Below are 21280 nucleotides of genomic sequence, written 5' to 3' on the forward strand. Positions count from 1 at the left end.
AGAAACCGCTTCTCACAGACCACATGAAGAAGCAACACATTCAGTTTGCCAAGAAGTATATATGCACAAAGGACATCAGATGAGTGGAGAAAAGTTATGTTTTCTGATGAAAGCACATTTCAAGTGTTCCAGGTACATTCTGTCAAGGTTCGTTGCCCTGCCTCCCGTAGTCGATATGACCCTGCTTACATGATGCCGACTGTTAAGCACCCACAATCAGTAATGGTATGGGGGTATTTCTCAGGTGAAATGGGAAGGGGGGGCCTCTACTTTCTTCCTAAGAACTTTATGATGAATAGTGGCCAGTACATTCAAGTTCCGAAAGATCATTTGTTAAACTTTTTTTGCTGTTCATGGGTGCGACTTTTTCATGCATGATTCAGCTCCACGTCACAAGTCAAGAAAGGTGACAAAATGGCTTCAGGATAATCGAAGTGAGGTCCTCGACTGGCCTAGCAACAGTCCAGATCTAAATCCGATAGAAAACTGCTGGGCAAAGATGAAGAAAATCATGGCAGAGATTACACCCAATTTGGACAACCTCAAGACTGAACTGACAAATGTTTGGTGCAAAGAAATGTCCTTAGATTACTTAGAGATCTAAGTGGTTCTATGCCAAAATGCATCCAACTGGTCCTGAAATACAAGGGAAACATGATTTCATATTAATGAATGGCATTTCATGAACAAACATTGTGATATACTATGATTTCTGTGTTTTTTAATACTTTGTGGGGGGAGGTCCTAAGTCAATTTGCAGTAGCTGTACATTCCCACCAATCATCCCCCACAGTGCCACACAATTACTCTCCTCAAATACACCACATCACTAACATACCCAACCCCATCCAGGGTGCAGATTTCAATGCAAGGCACTGGCCTGGCATGTAAACAACTCTCTGACACAGGCAGAGGGCTGGTACTACAATCCCAAACAGATAATCTTTTCATCCTCAACAACCTTTATCAACATACCCCTATCTCACACTAAGCCCTCTTCCTTCCATCATACCCAGACATCACCTCTTGCTCCCCAAACCTCGCCTTTGCAACAACCTGGAGAGTGGTCAAAACCCTTGGCTCTGACCACCTCCCAATCATTACTACCAAAACCAGAATCACCCCAGCTGGCCAATGACACACATACATGAATTATATGAATGACAACTGGGAGGCGTTCACAACTGAGACAGAACAACACTTTGAAACATTAAAGAGTACACCCATCACAAACATGAACACTGCTGTGCACATTTTCAACACTATCTATCAATCAATTGCCAGATGCCTTAATCCCTTATACAGGGTGGCCACAAACAAATAGCCTCCACGTCACCCTGTCCCCCACCATTTCACTGCCCTGCTCCCAATTCACACCCCACTCTCTCATATACCTCTCCACTCCATCCCTCCATCTCATCCTTGGCCTTCCCCTCCCTCTCTCCCCCTCCAAATCACTCACATACACTCTCCTCATCAGTCTCTCACTCTCCATCCTCTCCACATGGCCAAACCACCTCAATGTGTTTCTCCTAATGCTTCCTATCACATCCACATCCACACCACAATGCTCCTTCACATCCTCATTTGTCAGTCTGTCTCTCCATGTGACTCCACAGGCTCCTCTCAAATAACTCATTTCCACTGCTCTCACTCTTGACTTCTGTCCCTCCAACAAGGGCCAAGCTTCACTGCCATATGTTAGAGTTGGTATCACAATACTGTCATGTAATAACTTTTTCACTTCCATGCTCACTTCCCTGCTTCTTATCACTGCCTTCAAGGAACCAGCAACCTTTCTTCCTTGTTGCACCTTTTCAAGCACTTCACCCTCCAAACTTCCACCCTTACTCTTACCCAAGTACTTAAATGTACTCACATTTTCCATTTCGTCATCATCCAACCTCACTGTACATTCACTGACTTCACCTCTCTCGAAGATCATAACTTCACTCTTCCCTACATTCGCCTTTAGATTCCGTTTCTTACTCTCCCAAACTCATCCACCAAGCCTTGCAGCTCCCCTTCGTCTTCTTTTAACAACACAGTATTATCTGCAAACAACAGTACAGGGAGTTTCCAAATGCTGCCCTTTCTCATTAGGGCCACTCCAACATCCACTGCCCTACCTTGTATCTCTTTTAAAACCAAGTCCATATGCAGATTGAACAACCACAGAGAAATGACATATCCCTGTTTCAACCCAACCTTCAAATAGAAAAACTCACTCAGTTCACTATCCACACGCACTGCAGCCTTAGCACCCTCATACATACTCTTCACAGCATTCAACAACTTCCCATCTACTCAGTATATTCCTAATACTTTCCACAATCCATGTCTATCCACCCTGTCATATGCTTTCTCCAAATCCATGAAGGCCACATACAACTTCTTTCTCTTCTCTAGAAGCTTTTCCAATAAAGATCTAAGAGTGAATATTTGGTAATTGTGATAATAAATATTTTCCAACAGACGGCACTACCTACTGCACATCATGTTCTTCAAGTGGCAAATAACACTAGGGGTTACCGAAATCAAAGACCAAAACAAAATACAGGACATGGTAAAAGAGTTAAAACCAGTAATGCTTTTGTGTCTTTGAAGTGATGATTAAGAAGACACCAGCACTTACTTGCAGTCCTTTTCAAGTTTATCAAGGTTAAATGGATCACTGTCTGTCTTGGCCTCTTCTTTGACGACAACACGAGGGAAAAACTGTCGAATAGCTTCATCACGATAAATCTGCATGAGAAAAAAACAATCACATTTTATTTTCCTAACATACGGTACTAAGTCATAAAAACTGATCTACAGTATACTGTGCTGTACTTTCATTTTCTGTTTATAAAAAACAGTTATCTAAAATTATTCGTCTTAACATCTCACAATGAGAAGTTAAGGCTACAAAGAAACAAACCATAGTTATGCAGGTACTCTGCAGATTGATGCACAGTTGGCCAATGTGTGTGAGTGCTATGCCTTGAAAGCAAATGTAGATAAAAGTAATGTGAGGGTTCTTGAAAGAGAATAGAATTCCAGTGTGATGTTCTTGTGAATGGTATGACTTAAACTGATGAGAGAGTTTAAGTACATGGGTGCTGTGACCAAAAAGAAATGAAATGTGCAAAGGAAGAGTATAGTGGCACTGGAAAAAAAAGTGGCTGATGCTATGAAAGCCTGGATACAAAACAAGGTTTAATCATGGCAGGTGCAAGAAGATTGCATGAAGGCATATTTGTATCCATGCTAATGTATGGATATGAGACTCTGGTATTGCATAAAAATAAAGGGCCAAAGATTTACTGCAGTAGACAAGGGATTCTTGAGAAACTTTTGTGGAGTGCAGAGGATGGACTGGATAAAAAATAATGTGATTCATGGATTGTGTGGGTAAGACTGAAAGTGGGAATACAAACACTGGCGATTGTGTGGGTGTGTATGCGCTAATGCAAGATCATGCAAGCAGAGTGAAAGATGGGTTTTGGGCAAATGTGGAGGAGTACATGGAAAAGTCTGAGAGGAATGAGTAAGTGTTTTTGACTGGAGATATGAATGGAAAAGTAGGGAATGTGAAGGTGGACGGAGTTGTTGGTGAGAACAGCAGTGCATTAGTGGACATTTGTGTGGGGAGGGGGTTGGTGATAGCCAATACCCTCTTTAGGCACAAAATGATTCACAGGTATATGTGGTGAGATGAGAAGGATGAGTGGTGAACTGAATGAATGGATGGCAATAATTGATTATGTGTGTGTTGATGACAGAATAAGAAGGTATGTAATGGATGCATGAGCATATAGATGTTGGAGGAGTGGACTTTCAGACCACCACTTGGTGGTGGTGAAAGTTAAGGTTCAAGTGTAATGGAGGAATAGAAGATGGCAAGGACAGGAGGAAGTAGTCCATACAATGAGGGTAGAAAGGTTGCATGAGGATGGAAAAAAGGCAGAATATACGAGAGAAGTGAGAGTGATTGGGTAAACAGCTATGATCTAGAGCAGATGGGGGAGGTGGATGGCATGTGCAAGATTTTCACAGCAATCTGTGCAGCATGTCAGGTGGTGTGTGGGGTGAAGAGAGGATGAAAGGGGGTGCAAGGAACAGCATGGTAGAATGAAGAGGTGAGGCAAGCTGTGGTGCAAAAGAAGAAAGCATACAGTGAGTGGATGGGAGGCAGAGGCATGGAGGAAGTTGAGAGATGGAAGAGAGAGTTACTGTATATGTGGAGAGGAAGAGAGAGGTGAAACGAATAGTAACAAAGTAAGATGAGAATGGATGAAGAAGTTGGAAAGAATCTGAGTGTAAAGTAGAGGGAATGTAAGAAAATGTTCCAGAAAGAAGTAAAGAGAGTTAGACAGGATTATAAAGAAGTTAGTAAGGGAGTGTATCTATCTATTGCCAGATGCCTTAATCCCATAAGGGGTGGCTACAAACAAACTGTTTCCATGTCGCCCTATCCCACGCCATTTCACTGCCCTGCTCCCAGGTCACATCCCCCTCTCTCATATACCTCTCCACTCCATCCCTCCATCTCATCCTTGGCCTTCCCCTCCCTCTCCTCCCCTCCACCTCACTCACATACACTCTCCTCATGAGTCTCTCACTCTCCATCCTCTCCACATGGCCAAACCACCTCAATGTGTTTCTCTTAACACTTCCTATCACATCCCCATCCACACTACAATGCTACTTCACATCCTCATTTGTCAGTCTGTCTCTCCATGTGACTCCACAGGCTCCTCTCAAATAACTCATTTCCACTGCTCTCACTCTTGACTTCTGTCCCTCCAACAAGGGCCAAGCTTCATTTCCATATGTTAGAGTTGGTATCACAATACTGTCATGTAGTAACTTTTTCACTTCCATGCTCACTTCCCTGTTTCTTATAACTGCTTTCAAGGAACCAGCAACCTTTCTTCCTTGTTGTACCCTTTCAAGCACTTCACCCTCCAAACTTCCATCCTTACTCATCGTAATACCCAAATACAGTACTTAAATGCACTCACATTCTCCGTTTCCTCATCATCCAACCTCACTGTACATTCACTGACTTCACTTCTCTCGAAGACCATAACTTTACTCTTCCCTACATTTACCTTTAGATTCCATTTCTTACACACTCTCTCAGACTTATCCACCAAGCCTTGCAGCTCCCCTTCGTCTTCACTTAACAACACAGTATCATCTGCAAACAACAGTACAGGGAGTCTCCAAACACTGCCCTCTCTCTTTAGGGCCACTCCAACATCCACTGTCCTACATTGTATCTCTTTTATAACCCCATCTATATACAGACTGAACAACCATGGAGACATGACACATCCCTTTTTCAATCCAACCTTCAAACAGAAAAATTCACTCAGTTCACTATCCACATGTACTGCAGCCCTAGCACTCTCATACATACTCTTCACAGCATTCAACAACTTCCCATCCACTCCATATATTCTTAATACTTTCCACAATCCTTGTATATCCACCCTGTCATGTGCTTTCTCCAAATTCATGAAAGCCACATACAACTTTCCCTTCTCTAGCATGAATAATGTCCAACTTTATAGGGTAAACCATGAAAAAGACTTAGGAGGTATAATAACAAACGATTTGAAACCAAGCAAACAATGTACAGAAGCTGTGAAAAAAGCCAATAAATTGATTGGATTCATAGGCAAATTGAATAGACATCAGATAATATCGTCCTCACTTTGTATAATTCCTTTTACGCCTGCACTTGGAGTATTGTGTTCAGTTTTGGTCACCATATTATAAAAAGGATATGGAAAAGCTTGAAAGAGTGCAACGAAGGATGACAAAGATGATATCTTGATTGAGAAATAAACCATACGAGGAACGTTTAGAAGCCATGTATCTCTTTACCCTAACAAAACAGAGGATACGAGGAGATTTAATTCAAGTATTCAAAATATTCAAAGGACATGATAACATGGCTGTCGATAAATACTTCACAGCTGATCACTCGAATTATACTAGAGGCAATGGAAAAAAAAATACAGTACCCTCGCGTCCAACACGGTAATATTGTCAAGCACAGGTCCCATGTTGGACTAAAAACGTGTTGGACAAACAACAGAGCTTATGGGAAAAATGAATTATGTCAGCAACCCTAGGAAAAGTCACCCTAAATACCTACCATATACCTTTACATATATTGGTACTACTGTAATTATAATAAATGGTGCTGTACTATGAGTGATAACTAACCTTTTAGGATAGTGTTGGTGGGCTTGCTGGGAATGGAAGGTGGTATCCGAGGCTGCAGGTAGTCCTACTGGGTCCCTGGAGGATGGCTGCTGGCGTCACTAGTGGGTAATGGCTGCTGCTCCTCCTCAACATCCCTCATAAATCCTGCGAAATCACACTCAGAATCACTATCTTCATCCACATCCATGGAAGGTCCTGCTTCTGCCTGTCCTAGCACTCTGTAAGCCTTCACTGCTGCCAGGATCTTGTCTTGGTTTTTTATTATGGTCCTCACGCTGGCTTCATTCACGTCGTAGGCTTGGCGATGTCCACTTTCCTCTCCCTTTTCTTCTTCCTCTCGATGACTTCTAGCTTGGTGGCCTGAGGGAGGTGCCGCCGCTTCCTGAGGTTCTCAGAAGGCTTCCTAGGCATCATCAGCAGGATAAAATGCAGTATCAAGGGCAGAAAATGCAGCGAGAAAAAAAGCACCTTCCAATGCGAATTATGCGGCTAAGTGGCACTGTGGCGGGAGAAATTTAAACAAAACATCACGTGAGAGCAGAAGCATTTTTGATTGGGCGACATCACGATCACATCACGATAGCGGGTGGGGGAGGCAACTTGATCAGAAGTTTTGATTGGCTGTCAGCATCACAGGAACATCCACTATGACCGTGTTGAACCGGGGGTGATCGTGCTAGAGGCGAACTCTGCGGATTTTGCCCACTTCTCGGAGCTCCATGCATGTTATGCTAATGCACCCATGTTACAGTAATTAAATTGTATTAAATCGTACTCATTTTTTGCTCTCTGTGCTGGACACGAATAGTGCTGGACAAACGCATGTTGGACGCGAGGGTATTATTGGCAAACGATTCCAGTCACATGAAGCTATGCATTTCTTTTTCAATAGAGTTGTAAATATATGGAATAAATTGCCCTCCAACATCGTAAATTGTAATACAGTACAAACCTTTAAAGGTCGCCTGGATAAGTATTTGTCATCTAACCCCCTGCTTAATATGTTTACTCCTGAATAAAGCACTTGCATATGTATAATTTTTTATTTTATTTTATTTTATTTTATTTTATTTTTTTAGAGCCTGGATCAATTTATTAAATGCAAATATAATATATGGACAGACTAGGATATGCACAGACAGCCCTGAGTTAACAGTCACTAATCATACTTTCGACCTGTGAGGGGCTGTGGATCACTGAGGGTCCCTGTTAGTTGAGTGGCCACCATCGGGATTTATTTTAATGTACCAGGGGGCACTGCTTCAGGAGTTGACTCATGTGCTTGTCCCACATGGGAAAGTTCCTACTCTCAGTGGAATGAATGGAGCTGGGGCCTGACTGACTGCTGCCTACCTTAATAGTGCCAGGCAAGGCTGCCACACCACCCCTGAACATCCACATTGTGCACTGTGCAATTTCCAAGCTGTGTCCGCTGACGCCCCGTCAACTCAACGTACCCGTACATAGTGACATGCATTAGTTATATATTTATTCCATTATTCATTTTAATTTACTACTTTCTCTTCCAAGTTATTCATACTGGTAGCTTATAGATAATGTTTTATAGAATGTAGCTTTTCCTTTTCAGTCTTTCCTAAGAAATATCCATGTCAGTTTTTCCATGCTGCATGGTGGTTTTTCTCACTTTTGCTTGCCAGTTTTAACTGGAGGGTTTGGAGGCAAGGGGAGCCTTCTTGCTTTAATATCCTTATCCTTCAGCATGTAGAGTTAGATTTTGTAGTCACAGTCTACTCTGTAACAAACATCCTCAAAAGGACCATAAAACCTGTTGCTGTTTGCTTTCCTTTGTACCCTACTCCTAAAACCTCCCTGTTCTTCTCCAACTTATTCCTCTGTTATTTTCCTAATTCTGTCAATAAGTATCCTGCCATATAGCCTACTTTTCCTGTTACACTAAGATGACAAATGCCCCTGTGATTACCACACACTTCTTTTTCCCCTTTTCCTTTATACAATAATTATACCTGCCTTCCAATCCTCCGGGACTCTACCTTCCTCCCAGGCCAATCTGCACATCTTCCACAACCATTCTACTACGATACTATCTCTCCTCCATCCACCTATTTATCTATTGCCAGATGCCATAATCTCTTCCCCATGCTTCAGCATTTCACAACACACTCCATCAATTCCTGGGGCTTTCCCCATTTGACTTTCTTCATTGCTTCCACAACTTCCATCCTACTGATTTCTTCTTCTCTTCTCACATCCCTCCTTCTCCCAGCCATTCCCTAGCCACTTATATTTACATTACTTTCATTTTTTATGTTCAAAAATTCTAAGTGTTCTCTCCATCTGTTCACTTTTTCTCCCTTCTCCACTAGTAATCTACCATTTTTATCTTTCACTCCCCGACTAACTTCACTGTCATCCTGTCTAACTCTCTTTACCTCTTTCCAGAACATTTTCTTGTATTCCCTCCACTTTACACTCATGTTCCTTCCAAATTCCTCATCCACTCACTTGCTAGTCTTTTCATCTCTCTCTTCCTCTCTACATATACAGGGGAGTGAAAGAAAACAATTGTTATGGGAGAAGGGAGAAAAAGTGAGCAGATGGAGAGAACACTTTATGGAACTGTTAAACATAGAGAATGAAAGTACAATAATGAGAGCATAAGTGGCTGGGGAATGGCTGGGAGAAGGAGGATGGTGAGAAAGGAGGAAGAGATCAGTAGGATGGAAGTAGTGGAAGCAGTGAAGAAAGTCAAAATGGGGAAAGCCCCAGGAACAGATGAAGTGTGTGGTGAAATGCTGAAGCATGGGGAAGAGATAGTAGTAGAATGGACATCGAGGATGCTTAGATTGGCCTGGGAGGAGGGCAAAGTCCTGGAGGATTGGAAGTCAGGTATAATTATTCCCCTTTACAAAGGAAAAGTGGAAAAAGAAGTGTGTGGTAATCACAGGGGCATTTGTCTTCTTTGTGCAATAGGAGAAATACATGGTAGGATAGAGAGGAAATAACAGGATTTAATTGGAGAGGAACATGGAGGTTTTAGGAAGGGATGAGGTTGTGTAGATCAGATATTCATCCTTAGGCCTTTAGTGGAAAAGATTCTAGAGAAGAGAAAGAAGTTATATGCGGCCTTCATGGATTTGGTGAAAGCATATGACAGAGTGGATAGACAAGGAATGTGATACTAAGAATATATGGAGTAAATGGGAAGCTGCTGAATGCAGCTAAAGGCATGTATGAGGGTGCTAAGGCTGCCGTGCGTGTGGATAGTGAACTCAGTTAATTTTTCTATCTGAATGTTGGATTGAAACAGAGATGCATCATGTCTCCATGGTTGTTCAATCTGTATATGAATGGGGTTATAAAAGAGATACCAGGCAGAGCAGTGGATATTGGGGCGGCCCTAATGAGAGAGGGCAGCATTTGAAAACTTCTTGTATTGTTGTTTGCAGATGGTACTGTACTGTTATGTGAAGACGAAAGGGAACTGCAAAGCTTGGTGAATGAGTCTTGGAGAGTGTGTAAGAAATGGAATCTAAAGGTGAAAGTAGGGAAGAGTAAAGTTATGGCCTTTGAGAGAAATGACGTCACTCAATGTACAGTGAGGTTGAGTGGTGAGGAAATGGAAAATGTGAGTGCATTTAAGTACAGGGTACTTGGGTAGTGTGCCAAGTAAGGATGGAAGTTTGGAGGATGAAGTGCTTGAAAGGGTACAATAAGGAAGAAAGGTGGCTGGTTCTTTGAAAGCAATGATAGTACAGTAATGCCCTGATATATGGGGGTACAAATACTGTACCACCACGCCCCGATACCTGATGGCAGAGTCCTGGTTTAACAATGGACTCTCCGATGTCGCGTCTGCAGACGACAGTCCAAAGTTTTGAATCGCTTGCGTTCCTGCTGCCAGCCAAGCCTGCCCGCCTCCCAGGATGTGCAGAAACGCTCGCGCAGGTCCCACAGCCGTCGCTCACCCTGTGCTCACCCATAACGCTCTTCTCGCTGCAGCCATCTCAGAGTGAGGATCTTGCTTACACACGCCCACCACACATCGTGTTGCACCACCAACGTTACGCAAGTTGCTATCGTAGTGCATCATAACTGCATCTGAGCAGTGCTGTGATACTAATCGTGTGTGGTGTGCAATATTGTGTGATTTTTGGCCCAAATAAGTGTGATAATGCCTGGTAAGGGTGCTGCACGTGGTGGGGCTAGTGGTGGTGCCAGTGGAGGCCCTAGTCGTGGCGGCAAGCAGCCTGCTACTGGTGGTGCTGATGATGTTCCCGTGAAGGGTGTGCATAACACTGTGTCACTCAAGGTGAAATTGGAAAATCTTAAGCGTCACGACAAAGGCGAAGGTGTGTGTGCTACTGCATCGGCCCTCCACCTGGCCCAGTCGACTGTCTCCACCATCATCAAGAAGAAGGAGGCCATTGAGGCTGCTGCTGGGGAGGTTGCAACCTTATCCGCCTCCTGTATCACCTGCCAGTGAGAGCCTGCGATGGAGGAGCTGGAGTGGATGCCGAGCATGTGGGTGGAGGATCATAACTGGCACAAGGCACCCATGAACCTGGCAATTATATGCACTAAAGCTCTCTTGCTATGGGATGATATAAAGGTGAGGTGTGATCTGGATGAAAGCGAAACCTTTAAGGCGAGCCATGGGTGGTTTGACCGGTTCAAGTGGCGAGCAAACCTCCACCACGTGAAGATGTATGGTGAGGCGGCAAGTGAAGATACGGTGGGGGCAGCAGCGTTTCCTGACGACTGAAATGCATCATCGAGGAGGGTGGCTACAGTGCAAAGCAGGTGTTGAATTTTGATAAGACTGGGCTCTTTTGGAACCGAATGTCCTCCACGACATATCTTGCAATGGAGGAAAGGTCTACGCCAGGATTCAAGCCCTCGAAAGACCAGCTGACACTGCTGCTGGGGGGCAACGTCGACAGCGACCTCAAGTTGAAGCCGCTCCTTGTCTACCACTCTGAGAACCCTAGGGCTCTGGTGGGGTATGTTAAAGAGAACCTTGAGGTTACCTGGAAGTCGAACAAGAAGGTCTGGCTGACCTCAGATATCTGTTCGTCATAGTTCCACTCGTACCTCTCTCGTGTGTTGACGAGGTATGCCTCTCGTGAAAATTTGGCGAACAGATATCTCGTGGTCGTGGACAACGCTCCTAGTCACCCTCCCGTGATGAAGGAATGGGCCAGCAATACTGAGATGGTGTTCCTTCCCCCCAACACCACGTCCTTGTTGCAGCCAATGGACCAAGGGGTGAAAGGCTGCCTTTAACCCCTAAAGACCTATGCTGCACGATTGTGCTTTTGTGTAATCTGACACGCCAGCCTATCCCGCACGATCGATAAAGACACAAAAAACTGGGGAAGGGTAACTTCGCCCCTTTGGTGACGCATATGGGATCAGACCAATGAGAGCTAGAGTGTCTGGGGTGGTATGGTATGACTGGCCCCCTAAGGTGGGGGCCAGTCACTTTACCTCCCTCAGCCCCATTGCATCATCACACTGTCCCCTCCCAACCAACCATACCCCAACATACCCCTTATAGTGGTGTGTGCATAGCAACCCTTCTCCCCTCTCCCTCCATCCTCCTCCCCCCTCCAGCCACACACACTCCACCTCCACTTTTTGCCTGGCGTGTTTTGTTGCTATGGGCGTATACCAGACTGACATTTCATGCCTAGAGAACACTTCACATTGACATTAGTTATGTACCGGTATATATAATTATTTACTGTAAATAATGCAATTTCTGTACATTTTCTATTTTCGCCCATGGGGGATTGGTAACTTTTTTGCATCTTTGACGGGAGATTGTGCGATAACTGTTTGGTCAATCTGGCTGAAACATACATTTTCATGTGTGTGAATTCAGTCTCTTGAAATGTGGAAGAAAAATTTTTACCCTGGTGAAAGTCGAAAAATCGACTCTGGTTTGCGGCTGGAGGGACAGACCTGCTGAGCAAATTGCGTACTTTAGGGGTTAAGGCTTATTACCTCCTCCGCATGATGCAGCAGTTGGTAAGAGCCTGTGACAGTGATGACAGGACAATGGTGCACCAGTTTTTGAAGGGCTACAACATATGCCACGACCTTGAGAATATCACTGCAACATGGAAAGAGGTTAGCCAGGCAACAATGAACGGTGTGTGGCAGAAGCTGCGGCCAGAGTGCATGCACTCCTTCACCAGTTTCCCCGAGGGCGTCCAAGCTCCGCCTATCCAGCGTGTGCAGCAGGATATTGTTGAATTGTCGCAAGAGGCGGGCTTTGGGGAGGTTGACGAGGATGACGTGGAGGAGATTCTCAAGGGCCACAGGGAGAAGCTCAGCAACGAGGAGCTCCTCAATATGGAGATCCTGCAGGCGCACCAGGAGGCATAGGAGGAGGAGGAGAACGTGCCTGATGTCCAAGCTCTGAATATCAAAATCCTAAAGGAGATGTTAATGAAGCTGGACAAGATATTTGACCTTATGCGGACACACGACCCCCTCCCAGGACGAAGCAGGGACAAAGCTAATTGGCTCGAGGAGGGGATGAAAGTCTACAGGACGATGCTGGAGAAGAAGAGGGTGGCCAGGCAGACTGTGATCACAGCATTCTTCAAGCAGACCTCCACCACGCCAGCAAGTCACACAGGATCTCCCCAGCCCTCGACGAGCAAATCATCTCCCCAGCCTTCAACCAGCAGAACATCTCCCCAGCCTTCAACCAGCAGAGCATCTCCCCAGCCTACAACCAGCAAAGCACCTCCCTGACCTTCAACCACCAGAGAAAAGGGACACCTCCCACCGAGGACGTGCTCGGCCCGTTGTGCTGGACCGTCTCCAGTGCCACCTGTGTCTCCACTAAGACACTCTGCCACTCCATTGCTGCCTTCCTCATCCTGGCCTCCATCTCCCACACCACCTCAGCCACTGTCTCTGTCTCCCTCGCCACGACATGAGCCACTGCAACTGACTCTAAGGCTACCTCATCATTCATCACAGTGGCATCCCTCGCCACCTCACCAGTCATCGAAGCTGTCTTCTTACCACCTCCTCTGCCATCGCATCACACTCCATCGCCACCCCCAGAGCCATCGCATCGCACCTCATCACCACCGCCTCAGCCATCATATCACACCCCATCGCCTCTGCCTGAGTCATTGCATCACATTCCATCGCCTCTGCCTGAGTCATCGCATCGCACTCCATTGCCACCCCCCTCTGACCCTCCCCTGGAGATGGGGTTTGAGGGCGTTGAGGAGGAGGATTGAGTGTTAGGGAACGCCAAATGTCCACTAGCCTCAGGGGGGATAGCAAGGATGATGACCAGGACCGGACATGGACTTACAAGAAGTGATGAGAGGAGTTTGATATTTTCTAACCTGTTCCTTATGATTTTCAGGCTTTATTTATTGCTTTTAGTGAGTTATTTACAGGCGTTAGGCTTAGGTTAGCGTCCTTGATAGATGTTAGGACACTTAGATTGTCTTTAAACCTGTTTTTGGGCTCATCTGGGTGGGTTTTGGACTTGGTTTGGGAGGAAACCCGAGGCTGGTAAATGGTCCACAATGAAATACATATTAAAAGTACCCCGATATCCGATACCCTGCCTAACGATGGGGTTTTACCTAACCAATTAGATTGTTAAACCGGGGTATGCCTGTATTGTGATACAAACTCTAACGTAAAGAAATGAAGCTTGGACCTTGTTGGAAGGACACATGTCAAAAGTGAGAGTAGTGGAAATGTGTTATTTGAGAGGAGCATGTGGAGTTACGTGTAGTGACAGACTAACAAATCAGGAAGTGAAAGAGTGTTGTGGTGTGGATGTGATAGAAAGTGTTATAAGAAATACACTGGGGTGGTTTGTTCATGTTAAGAGGATGTAGAATAAGAGACTAATGAGGAGAGTGTATGTGAGTGAGGTGGAGGGTGGGAGAGGGAGGGGGAGGCCAAGGATGTGATGGCGGGATGAGTAGAGAGATACCAGTATATGAGAGAGGGGAGTGTGAGCTGTGGGGAGGGCAGTGAAATGGCAGGGGAAAGGGTGACATAGAGGCAATTTGTTTGTGGCCACCCCTTACAGGATTAAAAGGTGTCTGGCAACAGACTGACTGATACATAGTGATTCGTGAAAGCTGTGGAGTAATGAAGTCCATGGATAACAGAGTTGACAAGAGCACGCTTAGGATGGATATATATAGGATGGAGAAAAGGGTACTGTATGTGTAAGTGAGAGTGAAGGTGGGAAGGGGTGTGGGAGGCCAAGAAGGTGGACAGATATGGTAAGAGGGGTGAATCCCCCAAGCTAGGACCAATGGACAATATAGCTCTCCAAGGCAAGAAGAGATCCATGGAGAGACCGCTATATCTCTTACCAGAAACATGCTACCCTGGTGTGGGCATGAACTGCGAACCCTATGGTCGTGAAGTGCGAGCACTACCACTGAGCTATTCTGGGACCGAGAGATATGGTAAAGGAATGTGTGAGGGAGGTATGGACGCTGACAGGGCTAAGGAACTGACAAGGAATCGAGCTGGTTGGATGAATTTTTTAGTGAGAAATACATGATATGGGTTTGGAGCCTCCTCCCAACCCCCCTTTTTTTTTTACCCGACAGTTGCTGGATTGGCTCAGCCTGATAGGTTTGGTCCAATAGGAATTGGGGGTTTCCAACATTAGGAATAAAAGCTATTCTGGATGGTAAATTTCACTGGGGGTCTGGGGGACAAAGCCTCCCAGTTAGGTTAGGTTGGTGGGATTGTCAGTAAACAAGGTGCCGAGGGCATCCACGAGGCTTCTTTAAAAAAGATACCCTAAAATATGGTAAATCAAAGTTTACTCTATATACCATATGTTTTGTAGTCTAAAATCAACATGCAGTTATCTATGTTGCATACTGTACTAAAGTTAAGGTACTTTCCTTAACCCCTTAAACGTGGATCGTCGCATTTGCGACGGTCGGCCCAAAGGACATAACGGCGTATCGTCGCGTTTGCGATTTGAGTAAATTTTGAATAACCGCGGGCAAGCAGGCTCCAGCTGGTAGTGTCTATCAGTACCACCACCCTCTAGCTACAACTAGCATACTTTACCTTTGTACTACTGACCTCAGTTGTTGCCAAATATTGCGTTTTCCCCCCGTCCCCCCCCCCCACCACGGCCTGGCCAGCCTGGCTGTGATACATGGCAGCGCTCTGAGCACTCAGAACTGTAAATCTGCGCTCTCCTCTCACAAGCAGTTTATGCTAATAGGAAACGCTTGTTTCCCCAGTTGTAACACTAGCTTTTTTTCGCACGGTTTGCCCCTGTTTAGCGTCAGTTTAATGCAGGCTTTCAAAGTGAGATTATGGCGAGTTCTAGCTCTTCCCAATCAGTGCAAGCGGCCGACAGGAACGAGAATAAAGTGGCGGACGTAAGGCAGAATAAAAAGCGCGCCGTGGTGATCTTTTGGGAAGTAATATGATTGAAAATAATGTAGTATACATGTTTTTAGCTGTGAAAATGGAAATGTTTGTTGAGTGATGGGAAGACCGCCGCCACAGTGCATGTCGGCCGTACACTCCGTTGATTTTAGCCTTATTTTCAGTGCTTATTGTACAAATACGGATTCCTAACTACCTTTACGTTGTAGTATAAAGTTTACTGTGACAGAATGAGGCTGTGGTAGAGGGGAAACCGGGTTGCTGGAGGTGTGAAAGTGAAGATTTGGTTACCCAACTTTGCAAGTCTCCACAAGTCCTTGGGTAGTCCACGAAGGCTCAACACCTGTCTCTGGAGAAAGCTGAATGTAAGTACTATCTGCCATACCAAGTATAATGTTCTAGGGTTAATCTCTGATTTTTGGCGAATATTTTCCTACAGGTACTCAGACCGCGATACAACCCCGCCACTCGGGGGGGAACGACTGTACACAGCCGCGTTTAAGGGGTTAAGAACAGAACATGAAATGTAAGGGGAACTGCCACACCTATGTGGTACCAGTAAAGCTTTACCAAAAGTCAGTAGAAGGTTTAATTTTTCATTCATTCATTGCCAGACGCCATGTATCCCAAACGGGGTGGCCAAGGGCTTAGAGTTAATTGTTTTACAGGGAGGGGCACTAATCCTCCACCAACCCCACTTGACACGTAGGGAGAACGTGAGACCTATAAACTGTCAAAGGGAAATTTACTAATCTGTGGTTGTCCAAAATGGCAACTGTCCAATTTGCGACACGATTAAAGATTAAATTCTAAAAAATTAAAAAATAAATAAATCATAATTATAGAACATTTCCATGGTTAAGTGAAACAGTTAACTCACCCTATCTTGATGAAAAAAATGTTGCGGTATGCACCGAAAAACTGTCGGATGTTTGAAAAAAAAAAAAAAAAAAATCTGTACTTATAAACAACCCCCATCATGGAGTCAAGTTCTGCATAAATGTAATCCGATTCCTACTGTACTATCACTTTACTTGGTAAACATATGCTTTACTTTAAGCAGTAGAAGCACTTTATCAAATCAGTTCTCTTTCTGCCCAATAATGTTATATTTTTCTGATTATTTCTGGAGTATTAGATGATGAATGAAAGAATCGTAATTACACATTTCTGGATAAGGGTTTACCCAATGTTTTACATTACGTTCCGCTGTGTCAACTCTTGATTTGTCAGCATAATAGAGGAATGGACTGTCCTAACCAATTTAACTAAACCATGCTTAAGTGTGTCTAATAATTCAATCTAACCTAACCTAACCTCCTGTTGGGAAATAGGAAACAAAATCAACCTTTGAGTAGGTCTGATTAAGATTCTTCCATTACACCGGAGACAAACAACCGTGGACATGGCTTTTTAAAAGGCAACTATAAACTGTAACTAAACCTAGCATTATAATTTGCTCCCCGCGCGATAATGTTGCTAAATTGCTGCAGTTATTTCTTACCTTTTCGTCGTAAGGCCTACCAAAGAGTTTGTCCAATGATTCCTGATAACGCTGAAAATACTCCTTCAGTTTGATTGGCTCATCTGTAACCCATGGACAACACTTTACGCTGTGAATATTTTCCATTTTTACTGTGTGTAGCTATACTGAGATGAGAGCAGTGCTTCAGTGAACCTTTCCACTCCAGCGACCGACTTTAAAAGTTACCCAAATAAACCAGCATTCGCTCATACACATTATATTTTCAGGAACCTTCATAAGTTTCCATTTTAAATCATCATTAAACAATGGGTTTTGTAATGCTAGGTGTTTTAGGGTCGGCTTCCCGTCCCTCTAACGCCTAGTGTGTAGCTGGGTTCCCTTTTCTAGACCGGAGCTTAGACAAATAAGAGAGAGGCAGGACACAAAAACTCATGGAAACAACCTTACACGTATGTGGAACGGGTAGATGTCACAAGAGTACTTATACTGAACAATCATAAACCTTAGGCCTAGATTGCGGGTGTTATATCACGCAGGATACTACTCGGGACAAGATCGGGTAAAGTGAATAGCACTAAAATCAGGAGTCCTAGGGCAGTGGGGCGAAATACTATCACTTAGGGGAAGTCTAGGTTTTATCTATCGGGTGGAGTTCTGTTCTTTAGGGACGTGGCACCGTTTTCATTGTTGGCGGTCTAACTTGTTTGTCCGTCGTGTCGTTAATTATTGTTCTTGCACTGGAGCCTCCGTATGAACTTAGTATTCACTCAGACAGACACTTATTCCACTCCCCTGTCGTATTCATTGTCTCACTGTTACTTTATTTATTCTACCTTTCTTTTACACTAACGTTGATGCTTTTAATTCTCTGAATTCCCGTATTCTGATAATTCATTGTTCTGCCATTGCTTCACTGTATCACTTTCACTGTGCTTTCACTGTCACATTCGGGACTGGGCGTAATGGCGGTCGGGTACAAGGGCGGCGAGAACAACTCAGCCTAACCATATTGACGGGACTGAGTTCTGCCGGGAGCCTCCGTATTCAAGGGCCACGGGATCACGCGTAGGGGCATCCTCTCTCGTCCGAGGCTGCTCGTGGCGGTGAGTCCCGCGCCCTTGGGGCTCAGGGCGGGAGTCTGGCCCTCTGGGCTGGGGCTGAACAGTTGCCTGAATCTCTCGCTTAGGCGCCTGACGTAGGACGAGGGTCTCTGGCGTCAGGGTGTAGGGATGTCCCTCCCGGGGGTCCTGGGGGCGGTCTGGAGGTCCCGTGGGCTGCGGTCTCCGGTGGTCGGGGACGCCGTCAGGAGTGGACTGCGGCATCGGCCTCCGTCGGGGTCCGTCAGGCAAGTTCCCTCAGGAACCAGCCTCAGTGAGAAGAGCCCAGTGGTGGTTACGGGGCCTCTCCAGTAGTCCTTCAGGCTGGGGCCTCCCTCTGGGTCGTAGTTTCGTGTAGGGGAGTCAGCACCTGACGGGGTAGTGGCTACCGGCCGTCTCCTAACTTAGGGCCCAGCTACTGGCCGTGGCCTTCTAGGGGCACGGCTACCAGCCGTCGCAAAGGCCCGGCTATTGGCCGTGGCCTGGGGAAGGGAGCAGCTACAGGCCAACTCGAGGGCACCTTCTGAGCAGCTACCGGCCGTCTCCTGGTTACCTCCAGAGCGGCTACTGGCCGTCTCCTGCAGGAGGGTCAAGTGGCTACAGGCCGTCTCTGTTAGGGCACCTTTGGAATGGCTACAGGCCGTCTCTGTTAGAGCACTTTTGGAGCAGCTACCGGCTGTCTCCTGACGAAGGCGGGAGTGGCTACTAGCCGTCTCCTTATTACCTCCAGAGCAGCTACCGGCCGTCTCCTATAGGAGGGTTGAGCGGCTACTGGCCATCTCTGTTAGGGCACCTTCAGAGCAGCTACTGGCCGTCTCTGTTAGGGCACCTTCAGATCGGCTACCGGCCATCTCCTGATGAAGGCGGGAGCAGCTACCAGCCGTCTCCTTATTACCTCCAGAGCGGCTACCGGCAGTCTCCTTATTACCTCCAGAGCTGCTACCGGCCATCTCCTTATTACCTCCAGAGCAGCTACCGGCCATCTCCTGTAGGAGGGTCGAGCGGTTACAGGCCGTCTCTTTAAGGGCACCTTCAGAGCGGCTTCTGGCTGTCTCCTGATGAAGGTGGGAGTGGCTACTGGCAGTCTCCTTATTTCCTCCAGAGCGGCTGCAGGCAGTCTCAGGGGTGCTGACTGGAGCTAGAGTAATAGCCCCACCCCATGGTTGTCAGTCGTCGGCTCGCCCGGAAAGTAGTCTCACTTTCCTGTTGTGGTGGCGGTGGGCGAGCTCCGGGTCATAGGAGCACGTGGCCCGGGCGGACTTATGTCCCTGTCGCACGGAGTCAGGTCGCGCTCTATTTGCCCCTCCGTAGACTCCTTCTGGGGGTGTTGGGCATTTTATAAACTATACAAACGATGCCAGGCACAACAAACCTCGCTCGACAGCAGTTATTATATTTTCAATCAGTTTATAGCCCTCTGGAAATAATCTGGCATTTGACCTTTCAAGGTCACTCAAGTTCAGAGGTCATGGTGGCAAATGGAAGCCCGTATTAGACTTCCTATATCTTGATAATAGTAAGCACCTTTATCTTCAACCAGTTTCGAGTTATAATTCCCTGCATGAATGTCCGTGACCTTAAGTTTGACTTTCATATCACAACGTCAAAGGTCATGGTACCAACTAAAAACCTATATGGGGCTTCTCCTATATGTTGATAATAGTAAATATCTCTGTCTTCAACCAGTTTCTAGTCGTAGTCCCCTGAACAACCTTTACCTTGAGTTTGACCTTTCAGGGTTACTTAAGGTCAAAGGTCATGGTACCAATTAAAAGCCCATATGGGATTTCCTTTATACTGAAAAAAGTAAATATCTATCTGCGGTGACATGTAGAAGTGTATGGTATGTAGCAGGACTACTGGGCCTTGACAGCAGGCTGTGAAGCCTATGCCTAGAGTCGGACACATAAAAGAAAAAAAAAAAAGTCTCGAACTATGGCCCCCTGAACATCCGTGACCTTGGGTTTGACCTTTTAAGGTCACTCATAGTCAAAGGTCTTGGTGCCAAATGAAAGCCCATATGGGAGTTATTGTGTGTTGATAATAGTAAATATCTCTATCTTCAACAGGTGTCAAGTCATCCTCTGAAAATTCGTGACCTTGATTTTGACCTTTCAGGGTCACTTGATTATACCCAATATTTAACCCGTCACGTCCCGAGGTTTTCCGCACCTCCGACATCCCCCAGTCCCGAGGTATTTTCGAATTTTTTTTTTTTTGGCTAAAACCTTCGCTTTTGGTGAGAAACATCGAAAATTCATAGAGAAATTGCTCACCTGAGGTTTAAAGTGCCCAATCCAGGTAGGAGTTCCTCCTTACCCGAGTGGGTTTTCTAACATGCTGACACCAAAGAAAACGAGTTCTATGGGAGGGTAACTATTTTATCCACTCATAAACGGTATTTATTTATTTACTTGGTACGAATGTATATGTAGTATGACAGTATATTGGTTTTCAAGCAGTAATAAAGGCATTATAAGCATTGTTTCACTCACTAACTAATCACCATACCTGACCTATTTTTGCCACACTACCTGATCATTATTTCTGGCTGTTTCTTCTTCTAATGCTATGTAAACATTGTCCTCCACATTGTCATCGATTGGGGAATCACTCTGGCCCTGAATAACTTTACTAGCCAGGTCACTGGTAACAGGTCCTTTGCCAAGACAATGGCGTGAGGTGGGGAGGGGGGAGGTTATGCAGTGTAAGGCATTGTCCCTGCTTGGTATCTTGTACAGGAATAGAGGAAGGTGTCCCGTGTATACATACGAAAAATCACGTGCGAAAATTGAAAATTGTGCAAATTAGCGACCTTGCAATTGCACGACGTACTGGTACGTCGCCGGGACTGGCAAATGCAAATCGTTGCAACGTACCCATATGTCGTCGGGACGGGGCGGGTTAATCACTATCTTGTGAGACCATTGCCCACATATCCTGGACGTTTCATCTAATTTCATTCAGCCGTTGTTCCGTAATGTTGCTGACAAACAAAGACACAGACTCTACCAAAAACAATACCTCGCCTGACTCCGTCCGTGGCATGTGCCCACGATACTTCTTGTGAGTC

At 45.5% G+C, this 21280-nt stretch overlaps 1 protein-coding gene across 1 annotated transcript in view; it reads right to left on the reverse strand.

The window, feature by feature from the left end:
• Positions 1–17254, reverse strand: part of LOC145414257 (snRNA-activating protein complex subunit 3-like) — an 85916-nt gene extending 68662 nt beyond the window's left edge. The window contains exons 1-2 of the mRNA XM_080283856.1: positions 17129–17254; positions 2636–2745 (exon numbers count right to left, since the gene is read on the reverse strand). Of these exons, the coding sequence (XP_080139982.1) occupies positions 2636–2745; positions 17129–17254 (236 nt within the window). The remainder of the gene's footprint in view (positions 1–2635; positions 2746–17128) is intronic.
• Positions 17255–21280: the final 4026 nt, after the last annotated feature.

This window comes from Coenobita brevimanus, chromosome 98 (genome assembly GCF_032717465.1).
Source record: "Coenobita brevimanus isolate Jiangsu-jjx chromosome 98, ASM3271746v2, whole genome shotgun sequence".
NCBI classification, from domain to species: Eukaryota; Metazoa; Arthropoda; class Malacostraca; order Decapoda; family Coenobitidae; genus Coenobita; species Coenobita brevimanus.